The sequence below is a fragment of the Didymosphaeria variabile genome, assembly GCF_027946475.1.
Source record: "Didymosphaeria variabile strain IMI 356815 chromosome Unknown scaffold_10, whole genome shotgun sequence".
Lineage (NCBI taxonomy): Eukaryota > Fungi > Ascomycota > Dothideomycetes > Pleosporales > Didymosphaeriaceae > Didymosphaeria > Didymosphaeria variabile.
Genome location: NW_026611629.1, coordinates 354,074 through 372,394, shown reverse-complemented (window position 1 = coordinate 372,394; position 18,321 = coordinate 354,074). Strand labels below are relative to the sequence as shown.

The 18,321-nt window shown below is 54.4% G+C and overlaps 7 protein-coding genes across 7 annotated transcripts; 4 read left to right on the top strand and 3 right to left on the bottom strand.

The window, feature by feature from the left end:
* Positions 1 to 268: 268 nt before the first annotated feature.
* Positions 269 to 1,823, top strand: CAR2 (ornithine aminotransferase; the record flags this gene model as incomplete). The annotated part of the gene is made up of 3 exons (XM_056220893.1): positions 269 to 446; positions 512 to 1,575; positions 1,638 to 1,823. The coding sequence occupies 3 exons, from the start codon at positions 269 to 271 to the stop codon at positions 1,821 to 1,823; spliced, it is 1,428 nt and encodes a 475-aa protein (XP_056064880.1).
* A 1,279-nt stretch (positions 1,824 to 3,102) lies between these two features.
* Positions 3,103 to 8,091, top strand: YOR1 (ATP-binding cassette transporter yor1; the record flags this gene model as incomplete). Its single annotated transcript, XM_056220892.1, has 6 exons — positions 3,103 to 3,507; positions 3,563 to 4,629; positions 4,786 to 4,924; positions 5,084 to 5,320; positions 5,496 to 6,461; positions 6,508 to 8,091. The coding sequence occupies 6 exons, from the start codon at positions 3,103 to 3,105 to the stop codon at positions 8,089 to 8,091; spliced, it is 4,398 nt and encodes a 1,465-aa protein (XP_056064879.1).
* A 1,137-nt stretch (positions 8,092 to 9,228) lies between these two features.
* N0V89_012168 (uncharacterized protein) lies at positions 9,229 to 9,777 on the top strand (the record flags this gene model as incomplete). Its single annotated transcript, XM_056220891.1, has 1 exon — positions 9,229 to 9,777. One exon carries the CDS (start codon positions 9,229 to 9,231, stop codon positions 9,775 to 9,777), a length of 549 nt encoding a protein of 182 aa, XP_056064878.1.
* Positions 9,778 to 11,100: 1,323 nt separating this feature from the next.
* Positions 11,101 to 11,838, bottom strand: N0V89_012167 (uncharacterized protein; the record flags this gene model as incomplete). The annotated part of the gene is made up of 2 exons (XM_056220890.1): positions 11,101 to 11,553; positions 11,665 to 11,838. The coding sequence occupies 2 exons, from the start codon at positions 11,836 to 11,838 to the stop codon at positions 11,101 to 11,103; spliced, it is 627 nt and encodes a 208-aa protein (XP_056064877.1).
* Positions 11,839 to 12,156: 318 nt separating this feature from the next.
* On the bottom strand, positions 12,157 to 13,458 carry CDC43 (geranylgeranyl transferase type-1 subunit beta; the record flags this gene model as incomplete). The annotated part of the gene is made up of 1 exon (XM_056220889.1): positions 12,157 to 13,458. The coding sequence occupies one exon, from the start codon at positions 13,456 to 13,458 to the stop codon at positions 12,157 to 12,159; it is 1,302 nt and encodes a 433-aa protein (XP_056064876.1).
* A 566-nt stretch (positions 13,459 to 14,024) lies between these two features.
* On the top strand, positions 14,025 to 16,741 carry rga8 (Rho-GTPase-activating protein 8; the record flags this gene model as incomplete). The annotated part of the gene is made up of 5 exons (XM_056220888.1): positions 14,025 to 14,073; positions 14,129 to 14,310; positions 14,362 to 15,520; positions 15,571 to 15,852; positions 15,903 to 16,741. The coding sequence occupies 5 exons, from the start codon at positions 14,025 to 14,027 to the stop codon at positions 16,739 to 16,741; spliced, it is 2,511 nt and encodes an 836-aa protein (XP_056064875.1).
* Positions 16,742 to 17,384: 643 nt separating this feature from the next.
* Positions 17,385 to 18,048, bottom strand: TPM2 (tropomyosin-2; the record flags this gene model as incomplete). The annotated part of the gene is made up of 2 exons (XM_056220887.1): positions 17,385 to 17,547; positions 17,648 to 18,048. 2 exons carry the CDS (start codon positions 18,046 to 18,048, stop codon positions 17,385 to 17,387), a joined length of 564 nt encoding a protein of 187 aa, XP_056064874.1.
* Positions 18,049 to 18,321: the final 273 nt, after the last annotated feature.

The following is an 18,321-nucleotide window of genomic DNA, read 5'->3' as shown; positions in this document are numbered from 1 at the left end:
CAATCAGCGCCATGACAAACACCCCGCGCTGAGCCGCTCTGGTCGATCCCTAAAGGCATTTCTACACGAAGTAGAACCCTAAGTACAGGTATAGGCTTACAGCGGTCCACAAACAAATTCTTAAAGGCTGGCACCTTTCAGCAGCGGTCCGCAGCTTCTCTTCCAACTCCCTCCTCTCTGTACAAAGGCCGTCTACGACAGCCCTGCCACCCCGCACTTCACTGCACCCGCGTACGACCACCGACGCACCACTGTCCTCGAATTGATCATGGCCCCAGGCGCGATTCAGAACGAGGCTCCAAACGGGACCGCCTTGAAGCCTACTGCGCGCGCTTTCCACCCTACGGGCACCCCAGACCCAGCCAAGTACCATGCTGAGTCGTCGGACGCCGCCATCAGTGCAGAGGCCAAGTTCGCTGCTCACAATTACCATCCCCTACCAATCGGTAGGTACTCGAGCGCAGACTCGCAGCACATGTACAACGCGTGTCATCAGCTAACAGTTGCGCAGTATTCGCGCGCGCAAGCGGCTGTTCAGTGTGGGACCCCGAGGACAAGCACTATCTAGACTTCCTCTCCGCCTACAGCGCCGTCAACCAGGGACATTGCCACCCCGAGCTTGTGAAAGCCTTGACCGAGCAAGCTTCACGCCTGACGCTCAGTAGTCGTGCCTTCTACAATGATGTTTTTCCACGCTTCGCTGAGTTCGTTACGCGAACGTTCGGCTTCGACATGGTGCTGCCGATGAACACTGGCGCAGAGGCCGTCGAGACTGCTGTGAAGATTGCGCGCAAGTGGGGTTACAAAGTAAAGGGGATACCACAGAATGAGGCATTGGTCTTCTCTGTGACTGAAAATTTCCACGGGCGCACATTTGCCGCCATATCCATGTCCAACGACCCCGAGTCACGAGACAACTATGGCCCGTATCTCCCTGGTATCGGCAGCACCAACCCTTCAACAAACAAGCCGATCAGGTACAACAACGTTGATGACGTGCGGGAGGTCCTTGAGGAACATGGCAAGAAAACAGCCGCGTTCCTTGTTGAGCCAATCCAAGGAGAAGCTGGCATCGTGGTGCCAGATGACAGCTACCTGCGAGAGGTCAAGGCACTCTGCGAGAAGCACAACGTCCTCCTAATCTGTGACGAGATACAAACTGGTATTGCGCGAACCGGCAAGATGTTGTGCCTTGAGTGGAGCGGCATCAAGCCAGACCTTGTCTTGCTAGGCAAGGCAATCTCGGGGGGGATGTACCCCGTCTCGTGTGTCTTGGGATCAAAGGACGTCATGCTTATCGTTGAACCCGGTACTCACGGCTCAACTTACGGTGGCAACCCCCTAGGCTCCGCAGTCGCGATACGAGCACTGGAACTCATTCAGGAGGAAAACATGGTTGAGCGTGCTGAAACGCTAGGCAATAGATTCCGCGACGGATTGAAGAAGCTCAACAGCCCCATGATCACGACGATTCGCGGCAAGGGTCTGCTCAATGCGATTGTAATCGACGAGGAGAAGACGAATGGACATAGTGCGTGGGATCTGTGCATGCTCTTCAAAGAGAAGGGATTACTGGTAGGAAGAACCCTCACGATGACACATGCGAAGACTTACAGAGTACTAACGCTGAAGAACAGGCGAAGCCCACTCATCAGAACATCATTCGCCTTGCGCCGCCACTTGTCATTACGGAGCAAGAGATTGATTCTGCGCTTGCCATTATCAAGGAAGCAATGGAGGAGCTCCCTAAGCTGCAGGGTAAGAGGGAGCAGGAGGTTCTGCCACCAGGCGAGAAGAATGTACACATCGGCGTCGACAATTGAAGGCCTCGTATATTACTCGCTAGGAACTAGAAACCTCTTGGAGGTTGTATTGTTCGGAACACACTATATGCTACCTAGACTTCTCCACCGGACTGTAGCATGTGTACCTTTCTGGGCAACATATGTTGCGTGGGGTGGGAATCCGATGGCGTATGTGGGGGCGGGGGATGATCATCATGGCTCAATACCCAAGCCGACATTCGGCGAGACATTTTTTGATGCTAGCTGTCAGAATGTAGAAATGCCACACTACATTCTCAAATTTACACTTGTCTATTTGTGTGCATGCCGTTTGATTAAGCGTGATTGAAGCACCGTGTAGTAAACGAGCTTGCGGGGGAACACATTGTGACCATGGCGCCAGACCTCATTGGCTGCTTGTCGCATGTGTGCTGACAAGTACGGTAGATGCTCCAATGTTGTGCTGCTTCAGACGATGTCCGCGAAGACGCCACGAAGGGGTGCTATTTGGTGATCGGTCTGGGCAGGGATGGTGAAGTATATAAGCAATACTCGTTCTCCTGCCTCGGCGATAGACCACACCTTGTGACAACACCCGTTGGCTCTCTTCATCCAGGCCGGTCGAAGAGACGCATGATGGCAACAGACAGCGCGAGGCTAGCTTGTTGGAGAGAGCTGAGCAGCCATCGTCGAACGAAGAGAACGGAACGAGCCCGTCTCTAGCTGAATGCGCGCAAGGACGGTGGCAGGCAACAAGGTTCGGCTGCGACTTGTATATTGTCGGCGGCGGTTTCGGGTTCGGAGACGGAGGCGGGGAAGAGGCCGCACTGGAGCATGAGCAGGGAAGCAGCCTCCGGTGCCCGTCGTTCGTCCAGCTACGTGTGTCGAGAACTGCCTGTGCGCGTTATGAGTCGAGTGCTCTTTGAGTCACGCATCGGTTGCAGCTCTGTTCGGGAATCGGCGCGGAAGAGGCCCCGATGAAGCATGACTTCGCAGACGCACAACAATTGCGTGAAGGGTGCAGCTTAGCAAGCCGCGTTGCGTCGCTGCTGATTGGCAGGTTTTATCTCCGTTTGGGCCGTTGCTAGGCTGCCTCTTGACCTCACCATTTTGCAAACCTCCGAGGTATATGAATCTCGCTTCCCCGGGACATCGTAACATGACAAGTCCCGAGTTTTTGAGTCCCCATGGCGCCGCCTTCTCCCAGCGTAACTCTGACACTCTGACAAGGACCCTGCCTCGTGACACGTCCACTGCAGAACAACGCCTTCCGCTTCCTTTTTGGTTTTGCTTCTGAGACAGCCGTCCGTTGCCCGCAATGTCCGGATCTGGGTCCTCGTCTCTCAACGAGAAAGAGATAGACTGGCGGCTACAGGACCCGGAGGCAGCTGCAGAAAATCCTAAGCAATATGAACCCATCGTCAGCGAACCCTTGGAGACAGCAGAGGTCGAGAAGAATCTGGAGGCCAATGCCGACAAGCACAGCACCCGAGGAGGTCCGCTCTCCAGGCTACAGAGCGCGCAGAGCGGTGTATCAGAGTGGAGCAGCGAACTGTCTGACACAAAATCTTCTGCCAGCGGAAGCAAGAAATGGTACAAGAAGATAAATCCGCTGAAATGGGGCAAGAAACCACGGGTTCCAGAGACCAGACTTCCGTCGCGGGAGTATAGTGCCGGATTTTTCAGCCGACTTACTTTTCAATGGATGGCTCCGCTCATGACGGTACGTATCGTGCGAACTATCCATGATTCGACAGCTGATGCAGCGGTGTGTATAGGTCGGTTACAAGCGACCGCTCGAAAAGAACGACCTTTGGACCGTCAATCCGGATCGAAGCGCAGATGTAATGGTGGAAAGGCTTCAAGCATCGTTCAAGCGACGGAGAGAAGCAGGAGACGAAAGACTCCTCTTGGGTGCACTCTTCGACACATTCAAATGGGAGTTCATAATAGGTGGTACTTGCCAGCTCCTTGCGAGCATCATCCAGTCCGTTGCACCGTTCATCCTACGCTACCTAATCAATTTCGCACTCAAAGCGTATATTGCCCAACACAATGGCGGACCTGCCCCTCCTATTGGTGAAGGTATCGGTCTGGTTATTGGCATCACGGCAATGCAATTCTTCCAGAGTATGGCAACAAATCATTTCATGTACAGAGGTATGATGATTGGCGGTGAAGCAAGAGCTGTGCTCATATCCGTTATCTTCGACAAGGCCATGAAACTCTCCGGACGCGCGAAAGCTGGCGGCAAGGCGATCCTGGAAAAGCCACCCCCCGATGTAAAAGCAGGAAGCGAAGCAGAAAGAAAGTGGTATCACAAAATCCTCAAGAAGAAGCAGAAGGAACTTGCGCAAGGTTCGCAAGGAGTTTCGGGCGACGGCCAAGGCTGGGGCAACGGGAGGATTATCAATCTGATGTCCACAGACACGTACCGCGTAGACCAGGCCAGCGGTTTCTTCCACATGATTTGGTGTTCGCCCATTGCGATTCTGATCACGGTTGCTTTGCTGCTCATCAATCTTACGTACAGTGCACTCCCAGGAATTGGTCTCCTCATCGTCACCATGCCATTACTTGGACGTGCCGTGCGCTCCCTTTTCCGGCGGAGAATGGCAATCAACAAGATCACGGACCAGCGTATTAGCCTGACACAGGAGATTTTGCAGGCTGTGCGATTCGTCAAGTATTTTGGGTGGGAGACAAGCTTCCTTGAGCGAGTGGATGCCATCCGAACGAAAGAGATCAAGGGCATCCAGGTCCTGCTCGCAATTCGAAACGGTATCATGGCTGTAGGCATGTCGATGCCCGTGTTTGCCTCCATGCTTGCTTTCATCACCTACTCGTACGTTGCCCTTCCACGGCCCCCGCTATCATACATCAAAAGTTCCGGTGCCTCGGTATGCCCTGTGTTGCCCCAAGGGGGTTGCACGAAACGGCGTCTGACCTGGGATGAAGCTATGTATCTATTCGTGTGTTGACCTAAGCTAATCTTGATCAGCCTCACCGATCATGGCCTCAATCCTGCGCCGATCTTCTCGTCGCTTGCTCTGTTCAACTCTCTCCGCATTCCGCTTAATTTTCTCCCTCTTGTGATTGGACAGGTCATTGACGCGAATGCATCTGTCAAGCGAATCCAGGTACGTTGCGTTGTGGTCAACATCTACAAGCCTTGGTTTATGGAGACTCCTGCAATTCCCAGACATAAGCTTCGATATCCTGTCTTACCCTCGGATGCATGATGCTAGGGCCAATAATATCTATGTTTAGGTCCTTGGAGTATGCTAATGATATTTCAGGAATTTTTGTTGGCGGAAGAAGCCCAAGAGGATACCGAGTGGAATTACGAGGCGAAAGAGGCTATCGTGGTCAAAGATGCAGACTTTACTTGGGAGCGTCATCCCACGCGTGAAGATGAGGATGGGCCTCCGGAGAAGGGGGGCCCTCCTGGCAAGAAATCGAAGAAGGAGAAGAAAGACAAGCGAAAGAGCGTACAGTCTGTTGCGAGTAATGGTAGCGGCTCCGCATCTGATTCGGTACGTAACGACGCGGCACGAAGTGATCATGTTATCAAGCCAATAGTCAAGAATTTCAGTATGACTAGGCGTTGTGCCACCATCATGGGCAACGTAAGGTACCGATAACTCGGCATTCCGCTGTAGACAGTCTTCTCTTTCGGTCACCTACTTTGCTCACTTGCACTAACGTAAGAAGCAGGGAGAAAAATTGGGAGAGGAGGATCTCCCGTTTCAATTGAAGGATCTTCATCTTTCAATTGGGCGGAAGGAGCTGATCGCCGTTATAGGTGGCGTAGGCTCTGGAAAGAGTTCCTTTCTGGCAGCATTAGCAGGTGACATGCGACGGACCAAGGGCGAAGTCATGATTGGAGCGTCGCGTGCCTTCTGTCCCCAGTATGCCTGGATTCAGAATGCGACCGTTCGTGAAAACATCGTCTTTGGGAAGAAATTCCAGGACGATTGGTATAACAAGGTTGTCGATGCGTGTGCCTTACGACCGGATCTTGACATGCTTCCCAATCACGACAAAACTGAGATAGGGGAACGAGGTATTACCGTTTCTGGTGGTCAGAAGCAGCGTATGAACATTGCGCGTGCCATCTACTTCGATGCAGACATCGTGTTGATGGATGATCCATTATCTGCAGTTGACGCGCATGTCGGACGACACATCATGGACAACGCGATTTGCGGTCTTCTCCGAGACAAATGTCGCATTCTGGCTACACATCAACTTCATGTGCTCGATCGATGCGATAGGATTGTCTGGGTCGAAGAAGGTCGAATTCAGGCAGTGGACACGTTTCCCAATCTGATGGCGAACAACAAGGAGTTTCAACAATTAATGACCATGACTGCTACCGAGGAGGCGAAGGAGGAGCAAGAACATGCTGTTGAAGACGAGATCGAAGACGAGAAGAAAATGGCCAAGAAGAAGAAAAAGAAGAAGCCTGCTGCCGCGCTTATGCAGGAAGAGGACCGAGCTACCAAGGCCGTGAATTGGGACGTCTGGCTAGCCTATCTCCGAGCCGGAGGTGGCCTATGGGTCGGTCCAGTCGTAGTGCTGGTTCTCATCCTGTCACAGGGTGCGAATATCGCAACGAGCTTGTGGCTGTCATGGTGGACGTCCAACAAGTTCGGTTACAGCGAAGGTACATACGTAGGTACGCTCCGATTCATCTTTTGTCATTTGCTAAGCTGTTCAGATTGGAGTATACGCTGCACTCGGTGTCTCTCAGGCTGTGTTGATGTTTGCATTTTCGATTGCCGTCTCTGTGTTTGGCACTGAGGCCGGCAAAGTCATGCTGCATCGCGCCATCCATCGCGTCCTCAGAGCCCCGATGTCCTTCTTCGACACCACACCTCTCGGACGTATCACAAACCGCTTCTCCAAAGACATCGATGTCATGGACAACACACTTACCGATGCGATCCGCATGTACTTCATGACTCTGGCCATGATCATTTCGGTCTTCATTCTCATCATCTCGTATTACTATTACTATGCCATAGCGCTGGGTCCTCTGTTCCTCATCTTCATGTTCTCTGCTGCGTACTATCGAGCATCGGCCCGTGAGGTTAAGCGTCACGAGTCGGTCCTCCGCAGCAACGTCTTCGCACGCTTCAGCGAAGCGGTCATGGGCACGCCAACTATCCGTGCCTATGGTCTGGAACATCAATTCTCCCGTTCAGTCCGCGATGCGATTGACGACATGAACAGTGCATACTATCTTACGTTTGCGAATCAGCGTTGGCTTAGCGTTCGTCTCGATGTCATTGGCATCCTGCTCGTCTTCACCACGGGCATATTGGTTGTTACTTCCCGATTCTCCGTTAACCCTAGCATTGCGGGACTTGTACTCTCTTACATTCTTACGATTGTACAAATGATTCAATTCACGGTGCGTCAACTCGCAGAGGTCGAGAACAACATGAACGCGACGGAACGGATTCATCACTATGGCACCATGTTGGAAGAGGAGGCTCCCCTCACGATGGGTGAGGTCAGGAAGACGTGGCCAGAACATGGCGAGATTGTATTCCACAACGTTGAGATGCGTTACAGAGAAGGTCTACCGTTGGTGCTCAAAGGCCTCGATATGCACGTTGCTGCGGGCGAGCGCATCGGTGTGGTTGGACGCACTGGCGCCGGCAAGTCCAGTATCATGAGCACGTTGTTCCGTCTCACCGAATTGTCGGGAGGATCCATCACCATTGATGGAGTGGATATCAGCACAATTGGTCTCCACGACCTGCGCTCCAAGCTCGCGATCATCCCTCAAGATCCGACGCTCTTCAAAGGCACCATCAGGTCCAACCTCGACCCGTTCAACGAGCACAACGATCTCGAGCTCTGGGGCGCGCTGCGACAGGCAGACTTGGTTTCCAACGACGCTTCCATGGACGACAAATCTGGGCGCATCCATCTTGATTCTGTCGTGGAGGAAGAAGGTCTCAACTTCTCGCTTGGTCAACGCCAGCTGATGGCCCTCGCGCGCGCCCTTGTGCGCGGCTCGCAAATCATCGTTTGCGACGAGGCGACGTCGTCGGTCGACTTTGAGACCGACCAGAAGATCCAAAAGACGATCGTCGACGGTTTCCGTGGCAAGACGTTATTGTGTATCGCGCACCGTTTGAAAACCATCATCGGATACGACCGCATCTGCGTCATGGATGCCGGCATTATTGCGGAGCTGGACAAGCCTATCAATCTATACGACCAGGGTGGCATTTTCAAGGGCATGTGTGATCGGAGTGGAATCCGGAGGGAGGACTTCTTCACGGCTTAATTAATGGATGTATATTAGTGATAAGGGTACACACAGGGCGAACAAAAATCTGGGAGGCGCTTTCCACTCCAGGATGGATTATGCAGAGGTCGACTGTAGATGGATGGGGCATTGAAAAAATAGATCAAAACCCGGAAATTCTTGCATGATGATGCTTAATAGCGCGGTGTGCTGGGGTACAGATTGGAGGCATCGCACCACTGGCGTTTGTTAGGTATCGATCGCGGCACGATAGCTGTGTGCGGAAAGGACAGGGCATCGGGCGGTCCTATGTACAAACATGGTTCGTAAATACAGCTCATGTCACGAGCAAGCCATCAAGGAGAGCGTTGACTGGTGGCCAGACGGCAGCGTGAGCCACGGAGGCGATGCCCAGGTGATGGCACATACGAGTACGAGTACGACTGTGGCGCGCGCCCGTGCAGTCTAGACCCTTGACAAGTGTTGGCGCTTCGAGAGGCTCTAGGGAACGCGCAGCTCGGCGTGCCCAGATGCAGTGTGGACGCAACAGTCGACACGGTGCTGCGAGCGGGGAATGGATAAAACAGACAAGCCGGCGCGAGCAGTGCGAGCGAGAGTGTGGGCGAGCAGGCTGCGGCTCAACGCATGTTTCGCTTGAGGCGATGGATCAAAGCACGCGTGGGCCGCATTTCATTGCGAGGGGCACTAGCGACGCTCGGGCCATCGCGCCGCTGCTTGGAGGCTAGAGGATCGCCCTTGGACGCGCCTGATTGGGGCCGCGAGCGTTGGCGGCCCATATCTATTCACCCCTTCCCACGGCCACGGCCTCGCCCGCTGCTGCACTACCAATTCACTCGCTGTATCCCCTCGCTCTCTTGCAGCGCTTGTAGCTGATTGCTGGCCCAACGGCTCAAACGCACCTTCCTGCTTCTGCTTCTGCTTCTACTGCAGCTGAACGCCATCGATAGCGCCTGCCACACGGCCTAATCGAGCCTACCTGTCCGAGCGCAGAGCGTGACGACTTCTCCTGCCTGCGACCTCCCAGGCTCTCCCAGATTCACATCGCGCCCCACCACCAGTGCTGCTCTGCAATTGCTCGCTGCTGACCTCAGGCCCGCCCTCACGGTGACATCTGTCGGCCTCTCAAACACTCCCTCCGCCAGCACACAACTCGACATGGCAATGCTTGCAAACACGGAGAAGCCTGTGACTTTCGGCGCCACAGTGGACGCACCCCAGCAGACGCTCCGCTCTCCACCTTCCAACGACTCCACCGTGTCAACGACGGCTGCCAAACAAGACATGGGCCTCGACTCTTCGAATCCCTTTTCTGCCTTCTACAAGCACCCGGACGCACGCCGCTCCATGGACGGCCCTCCCCAGACCAAGACGCACCTCGACGTCAACATCTACGACCGCGACCTGGAGTCCGGAGTCCCCCTTTCAGCGGCTACGACGCAGCAGCCCAAAGTGTCAGTCGATGGACGTGTCAAAGAGTGCACAATGTGGCCGTCACGGCAGGCAATAATGGAGAAGAAGAAGCTCAGCCAGCGGGCAAAGGGCTGCAGCTTCTTCCACAACCTGAGCAACAAGCAGAGACTTTGGGTTAAGATCATCATTGCTTTATTTCTTGTCGCTGCTGCGGCTGGCACGGGCATAGGCATTTCCAAGGCCGTAGGTGGAGGGGTCTGGAAGAAGCCCGGCGAGCACGGCGATATTCAATAGAAAGACGCTCCCTAGGTTCGTTGGCTCACAATCCAGACGCAGCGAAAAGAAAAACTGACTGAGCGTAGCATCTTGCACCGAAAACCGCGTGATTGACACCGTAGCCGCTTCAGTATCCATAGTGGCTCGAAATGGCGTCCTCGTACATACATACCCGATTATCTGGTCCATGATCTTGCTGGCTCCCTCTACGCATGTACATGCTTCTGCGTGACTGAAGGGGCATGTCCTCGGCTTCGCAAACGCCGATCGACCTCTCCTTTCGCACCCGCATCAACGAACGAACGATACTTCTGATCAGCGCTTCGGCATCGCCCACTGTCTCAGGCTTTCATCATTTGCATCGATTCAATGAGATACCCATCTTTTCGAAGCGAACGACGGCTCACATTTTCTCGGTCACGATTTCCCTTATCGCACATTTAGACTATTGTTCGATATCCTTTTTGCTACCTTAACGACCGATTTTGATATTCCTGCGGTTAATGTAAATATCCGTTTCTTTTTCTGTCGTGCTGTCGACTACTGTTGCACTGAATGTCAGGTTTGCTCGGCGTATATATGGGGTTTAGGCATGCGTTTCTGCATGGCCAGTGTTCCGATGGCGGAATTGTCGCCTCGATCGAGCAGTACATGTCCGCGGGTAACATCCAAAGGGGTGACCACGTTGGTCTGGAATCGAATCTATCTTTTGTTGGGCGTCTGCTCTCCATGTTAAACCATCTCGGTGCCTGAGTCTTTATTGTCTTCTGTGCTCATCCTGGCGCTCGCGCATCTCCAACTGCTTGACTAGGTGTTGAGTGGATGAAAACGAGCGCTAGGGCGAAATTCGATACACCAGTGTCTGCGGGAATGTATCTCGGTGGCTCACGTGTGCTGTACCTGCTAACGACGCTGTTTTGCTTACCACGTCCGATGAACCATCAGTGATCGGAGGGGCCGCCTCTGGACGCGCTTGTTCGAGACGTTCGTTGGTGAGCTACATGGGTAGGCCTGAGTTGCCATTGAGACAAACGCATCATGATACGGATTGAAGAATCATTGTATTGTCTCGTGGCCGAATATGTAGGTGGATAAGATGGCTGCCCTATATTATCCGTCTACACGTGTCTTGGGCGTACTTACTGCCCGCGATCAAGTAGAGACATTATCTGTGAAAGCTGCACACTTTGTCCGCTTAACGTTGCAAATGCCATATTGCAAGGAACGACTGTCGCTTACAATGCTCCGTCATCATGCCCCCGTCCACAAGCACAACATTGCGGATAGACTTAGTAACAACCAACATGGGTATCATAAAGCATCATATCGAATATCGAATGCCTAATCCGCCTTCCTCTTCGCCGCCAACTTTTTCTTCTTCAACCCCTGCTTCACCCGTTCCACCTTCCTCTCCGTCTTCGTCTCATACCGGAATTTGATCTTCTTCTTCTTCGGCTTGTTGCTTTTTGGCGGCTCCTTCGTCCACACCCTTTTCTCTTTGTTTGCGTCCTCCGCTTCCTCGTCGCCGCCGCGCTTCTCAAATCCGTGTTTGGATATGCCGACGCTTTCGATGGTGACGGTTGTATATTTGTCTTCGTCTACGAATTCTTCTTCCTGGTTGATATCCGTGGTGGAGGGCTTAGGCGCCGCGGGCTCTGCAATGCCGCTCCATTCCTCGTTTTCGGGGTCCTCGTCTTCTCCACTGGCTTCGCTGAGATCGCCGTTCGCTTGCCTGACTAACCGGTTCACCTCCTCCACATGTTTCTCCAAGTCTTCTTTGCGCTGCTTGCGTACCTGTATTCAACTTATCAGCTCAGCTCTACATAAACCCGCAACCACACTCCTCTCGTGTGATATTCGCAGAGCCTCGAAAGCGGGGCAGGAGATGGCCAGGTGTCAGCGTACCTCGGCGCGGAATCGCAGCCTCTCTGCCCTTTCCTTTTTGGCGTTCTCCTCCTCGGCGAGCTTCTGACGCGCGAGCTTGCGCTTGTGGAAACCGGTCAAATATTCTTCGCGGGCAGCAGAGTCGAAGGATATTTCGGGGATGGCGGTTTTGCGCTTCTTAGAGGGAGGTGCCATGGCAGCAGCTGTGTATTGCAAGGGCGGGGTTTGGAAATCCGGGCGGAATAACTGGCAAAGATGCAGTGGGTTTGTCGAGTGAAGGTTCAAAGTTTTGGTGGAGACTGACGCACTGGTTCGGTTGCGGCAGGTTTTGCCGAGTTCGAGGCTCAAAGTGGCTGGCGTGTCACGCGTTGAACCACAGCCATAGCGCCGACCATGTAAGCGATCTGATCTTTGTCGCTTGACAATGAACATGGACGGTAGCATTGATTCATTGCTCCAACTCTCGGCGGAGTCGTTCATGGACTTGTTTACCTGTAAAGGCATTTTCCACATCTACGCTTCGCCCTTGTCATCCAACCCTAACAGCTTCCTTCTCCAGGGAAGGGATTCAAGATGCTTCTTCGCCTTTTCCGTTATGCACAACGCCGTATCGACGTTCTGCAGCCCAGCCTCACCAAACATGGAGAGTACCATCAAGCCTAGAAACGAGTGTTGGGGGTCTGGGTGGTCGCCTGGCAGCTTGCCGAACCCGCCAACGAGGTGCTGCGTTCTATCAAGGAGCCAACGCCGAATCGGTTTGGGGTCTATGATATGTAGATGCTCTAGAAGCTTGAGTGGTGCACATACCCAATATGCATAGCAGGTATCTCCGATTTTGTTCTCCCTCCCGTTCATGCCTACCCACTTGAGTTCAGCATGCACTGGTGGTTGATTTTGGAAGGACAGCTTGCCACGGCTCGAAGGGAAATTATGTAGCTTCATAAATGAGTGGGAGTCATGGCATGTCGCTGCTGAGTCAGTCTCGTCCGAGTATGTATCCGCGGCATCCTCTTCGTCTAGAGTCAGCGTTTGGCGAGAGGCAAGCCAGTGCAAGGTCATGGGCATATTTCTGAGACCTCGTGGCCGGCCATCTGTCTGTTTTCTCGGGAGACGATCAAGGAAGTAGAGTGCGCTGATTGCACAGCTCGTGAACCCACCGTGGGCTTCGTGATATGGTGCTTCGGATAAGCCTCCGTCGTACGTTTCGGCAACTTGAACGCAGCGCACGAATGCGTCCACGTCGATGTCAGGCACTCCATCCACCGGACCCTCGAGATTCCCGCGTAGCATCCATCTCACAGCTGCGGCCATGAAACCGAACCGCGAGTCGTTCCCGCCTTCTACACGGTCGTTCTCGCCTACCGTCTCCCCAAACCCGCCATCTGATCGTTGCAGCTTAGTCAGCCATTGCAATATCTCTCTTCGCTTGACCTTTTCCAAGTCATCGCCTAGATTAACGAGGATCAGAAGAGCAAAGAAGGTCCCCGCCACGTGAAAAGGATCCCATATTTGATTCTCTGGGTTTCGCAAGGGGCCCAGGTCTGTGGCTGGTGCGGGTCTGAACCCTCCTCCCGGTAGCTGGCATCTGTATACCCAGTCTATGTAGCCCTCGCGTTCTTCTTGTGAGAGTGCTGCTGGCAGATCGCCCAGAATATCCAGGGCGGAGATGATGAATGCAGCCAGCGTCATGCGGTTGCAGTCATTGCCCGTGTACTGATGGGGGAGAAACGTCTTCAGGTTACGGCGCCAGTAGCGGATGTGTGCGGCGTAGTTGAGTCTGCGCTCCTCGGCTTCGCGGGTGAGGCCCGGGGCCATAGTGGGACTCTGGAGGGATGAGGCTTAGACGTGTCGCGGCTGAGGAAATTTGCAGAGGCTGAGGCTGAGGCTTTCGAGCGGAAGACGGAAGCAGTTGCGCAGTGCGGGCAGAGGCTCGCGGGCTCTCGCGACCATCATGCCCGAAGGGGAGAGGCGCGCCGCGGTCAGGACAATCAGCGGCCATGCGTCGACGGGGGCGTTGCGGTGACATAAGACAGTAGCCCAGAGTGCGCCCAGCAGGGATGCTGCCCGTTTGACCACCATTCTCAGCTGCACCTGCGCGAAGACGACGACGACGCTCCCCTGAGCAGCAATTCTCCTATTCTCCGCTTGCCGGCCCGCCACCACCATATACACTGCTGCTGCTGCTTCTCCCACCTGACGTGCGTCGCTGCATCACCGGGCCTGCGCGATCCTCCCCAGACTTTCCTCTCCACGCTCGCTACCGCACGGCACGACACGACACGATACGACACGACACGACACGCAGACTCTGCTCCGTACCTGTTTCTTTGGCGTCTAGCGAGGCGTTCTGCGGCCCTTTCTTTGTTTGAGATACCCTCACCATGGCGTCGGGATTCGCTGGCTCGTTCTGGTCGAGCGACTACGCGGGCGGTGCGTACCAGGTCCCGGCAAGCAGCCCCTCACAGGCACCCACTGACATCGACAGGGCTGGGAGTTCTTTTCGGGAAGCTGCAGCAGGGCGTGCAGGAGAACCAGCAGATCCTCACCATCGCGCGCCTGCGCGCCGATGCCGAAGAGGTGTACGGTAACAGCCTGGCCAGCATCACACCCTCGACCGAGCGCGTGAGCGGCGGCTTCAGCAGAGATGAAGGCGCGAGCGTGCGCAAGGTGAGTCCAGCCACTACCCGATCGGAAGCGAGGGCACTCACCAGGCTGTAGGCATACGAGGGCGTACGAACTGAGATGGAGGCGGCCGCCGCGAACCACCGCAAGATTGGCTCCAACATTCGCGAGCTTGTCGTGAATCCTTTCGGTCGCTGGTGCGAAGCGCACGCCGCCCGCGTGCAGAATTCGCAGGATGACCTCCAGTCGCGCATCAAGCTGCACGACCGGCAAGCTGAGGCTGTGCGCAAGTTCCGGTCGCAGTATTACAACAAGTGCAGGCTGGTGGAAGACCTTGAAGAGGAGGACAAGCTGGCGTTCCAGGATCCGCAAAGCGAGGCTGCCCAGAGCCCCAAAATGAAGGTGCCTACCATCAAGATGTCCGAGCCGGAGGATGACGAGGAAGAACCCATCGACCTCGGCGATGAGACGTATCAGCCAGATCAGATTAAAAAGATCCTGTCCCACATGCTGGACCATATCAAGCTTAGCGAGGTCAAGGTTCCCATCCTGGGTACCTACCAAAACTGCTCCAACGGCGCCGATATCACCGATTACATCCAGAAACACATGGCGGCCAGCAGCGTGAGCTACGCCGAGCGCATCGGTCAGGATCTGGTCAACAATGGCTTCCTCCGACTTGTGGGTAATGTCGGCAATACTTTCGCGAACAGCTCCAGGATGAGCTACCAGTGGAAGCCCAGGGTTTTCCAAATCACGGGGGTGCCTGAGAAGAAGCAGCCATTGGCTCGCGCAGGGACCAACATGTCTACTGATAGTTTCACTGTGGACTCCCCAGTGGGCTCCGTTCAAGAGTATCTTTCTGGCTGGAACCCGCTTAATAATCAGTACCCAAACGAGACTCCCTCGGAGAGGCTTCGTCGAGAAGCTCGTGAAGCTGACGATCGCTACAAGCAGTCAGTGAAAAAGCTTGATTCTCTGCGGTGCAACCTCGAAGAAGCTATGATCGATCATCTGAAGTTCATGGAGCGGTGCGAATTGGACAGATTGAAGGCGATCAAGGCAGTCATTCTAGATTTTTCTGGTGCGGTCAGCAACGTTATTCCGAGCTTGCAGAGCACTGTCGACAAGATGATGCTATTTCAGGAGACCGTACAGCCCTTGGGTGATTTGAGATATATGTTGGAGAACTACAGGACTGGTCCTTTTGTTCCCAGAGTTACGACTTACGAAAACTACTACAACTCTGTTGATGGTATGAAAACCAGCGCTGCTGCGGCAAGATTGTGTGCTAACACTTCATAGAGCAAACGTTTGGTGTAGACTTAGAGGCACGGGCACGGTCGGATCGAAAGCGTGTGCCCATCCTCGTGACGACTGTACTCACTTTCCTGGACAACCATTACCCCGACCTTGAGGGTGATGAGGCTCGCCGTGGTATCTGGCTCGTGGACGTCCCTCTCGCCCAAACGCATAACCTTCGAGCCTCCATTAACACCGGCAAAACTTTCCCTCAAGAGGTTTTGGAGAAGTATGATATACCCATTGTCGCTAATGTCTTGAAATTATACCTGCTTGAATTGCCTGGTGAGCTTCACTCGTACATGACTTTGAAAGTATTATGCTAACTATCGTAGACTCTCTCGTCTCATCTCATGTCTACGAGATTGTGAAGACAATATACAGCACAACAGCTGCGGAAACATCGGAAGAAACTCGAATCAACGTAATCCAGTCGACACTCGGTCAATTGCGTCTTGCCAACATTGCTACTCTCGATGCTATTTGCACTCACTTCACGCGTCTTATCGAGCTGACATCGGCTGACGAGACCTACGTTACCGCCCTGGCGAATACACTCGCCCCCTGCATCCTACGGCCGCGCCAAGAGTCTAGTCTGACTATGAATGAGCGTTACAGCTACCGCCTCATCCGCGACCTCTTCGCCCACAAGGATGCCATCTTTGGAGAGTTGAAGCGCGCAAGTTCTCTGACCCATTCGTCCTCAGGTGCCCAGCGTCCCCGTGCCATCTCTACCGATGAGAGCAACAGGCGTGCCAACTACGAGGAACGTAACCGCGCCATCGCCGCCCAGCGCTCGCCCAGGGCGACATCACCTGCTCCCGGACATCGTGGAGGATCTCACCGCCGCGATCGCAGTCAGACCAGGTTCCCTGTCAATACGTCCTCGCCGACCGAGACCCGCCGTGGGACGCGGAACTCGCTCGAGGTTCCCGGAAGCCTTGACAGCAGCCCCACCGCCGAACCGAGCGATACCAACGGCACAACGGAGGCCGCTCCAGCTGCACCCGCGGAGCATCCCGCCCCTTCAAGCACCCGCGTGCCCCTCCCTAGGAAGCATGCTGGCAGTTTGGCAAGGAGCAACAGGGACTCCACGGGCAGTTTGAGAGCAATCGCAAGCGAGGACGCTGCGCCCAGAGGAGTACAGCTAGAGGACAAGCCGATGGATGACTAGTGGTGATGATCGACCCGTCTCTGGCACAAATACATGTGCTGCTACTACTGCGGCAGACTACGGCCTTTTGTGTATGTTCTTGAGCTGGCAACTCATTTGTACAGGCGTTCGGAGCGGATGCAGAGAGCACGAGGCATGTTGCATGCGCTTTTATTTCAAATGATGGGAGGTCCTTGATGTAGTGGACGTGTATCATACATAGTGTTTACTGGCTGGTGATTTGGCGACTGTTCTAGTGTAGGAATGAATGTGACCATGAGCAGATGTTGCCGATCGTTGATGTTCAGTCCTATCAGTTCACATGGCATGTCGCTATGTGTATTCTTTGTAAAGTATTCTGGATATTCACGAGCTAACATTAAACGGCACTCGAAGGCACTATCAGGTTCTATAAACCGGCCTGTAGCACTTGACCTTAAAGAGAATTCATTTCCACGCTTAGAGACAATTTAATACGAGCAACCCGAGCTCATCCGCCATTCCCAGGACGACACCAAGATATGCAGGTAAAAAGGGGATAGTAACAGCTTCCTCCACTTACGTCCGCCAACCAACTGTACTGCCTGAGCTTCCGAGCGTACGTAGTTCAGTAGTTCACTGCGGGATACGTCAACAACCTCAAAGGACAATGAGGGCCGCGAGATCAGATGTTACCAAGCTCGGCGGCGAACTCATCCAAGTCCTTCTTGGTGTCGGCATATTTCTTGGCCATCTCCTCGTACTTTGTTTCCCATTGATCGCGAGCCTGCTCGAGGGCTTGCACTTTGCGTTCGAAATGGCCCGACTTGACGTCGGTTTGGCGGAGCCTGGGACGCGTCAGCAAGTGAGGTTCGCATCGCCATGGTCGCCTAAAAGCACTCGGCAAAGCGCATAGCTGGGCATTGCCATGGAAAGCGGGGAGCTTACTTCTCATTGAGCTCGCGAATGGTCCTGTCAGATTCCTCAGCCTCTTCCTCAAGCACCTGGATCTTGCGCTGCATGGCTTCCACCTGGGAGCTTGCTGCGGCGCCGCCCGTGGCCTCATCCTTGTAGGTCTTGACTGACGATTCGAGCTTCTCAACCTCGGCCTCGAGGACCTGGTTCTTGTGCGAGAGGGATGTGATTTCCTGCTCCTTCTGCGTGTTCTCTGTCTCGAGCGTCTTGAGCTTCGCCTTGTACTCCTCGGCCTTGGAGGCGCTTTCGTCGGCCTCGATGCGGAGAGCGTTCATGCGCTGCACAGGACATGTTAGCGACAACAGGTACAGCGGTACGGCAGGCGTGGTCCAGCGGGTGCAGCTGGTGGGAGCTGCAGGTCCGCTGGGAGCCATGGTGGGGTAGTCGGAGCACTTGCCTGCTTGATCTGGTCCATGGCGGCGGTGTGTGGGGTTGCTGGATAGAGCGGTGACGGCGTAGGTTGGACGGGTTGGTGTGGCAGAGGGGAGCGGCGTGCGTGTAGGAGGCGCGGCGTGTGAGGCGGTTTGCTTGTAGAGTGTCTGTTGCCTGTGTCTCGCCCTGATAAATGCGGTGCGAGGGGACGCTAGCTCGGCAGGAGCAGGGCAGGGGTCGCAGGCCAAGGAGCGAGAACCCTGGCAACCGCGAGT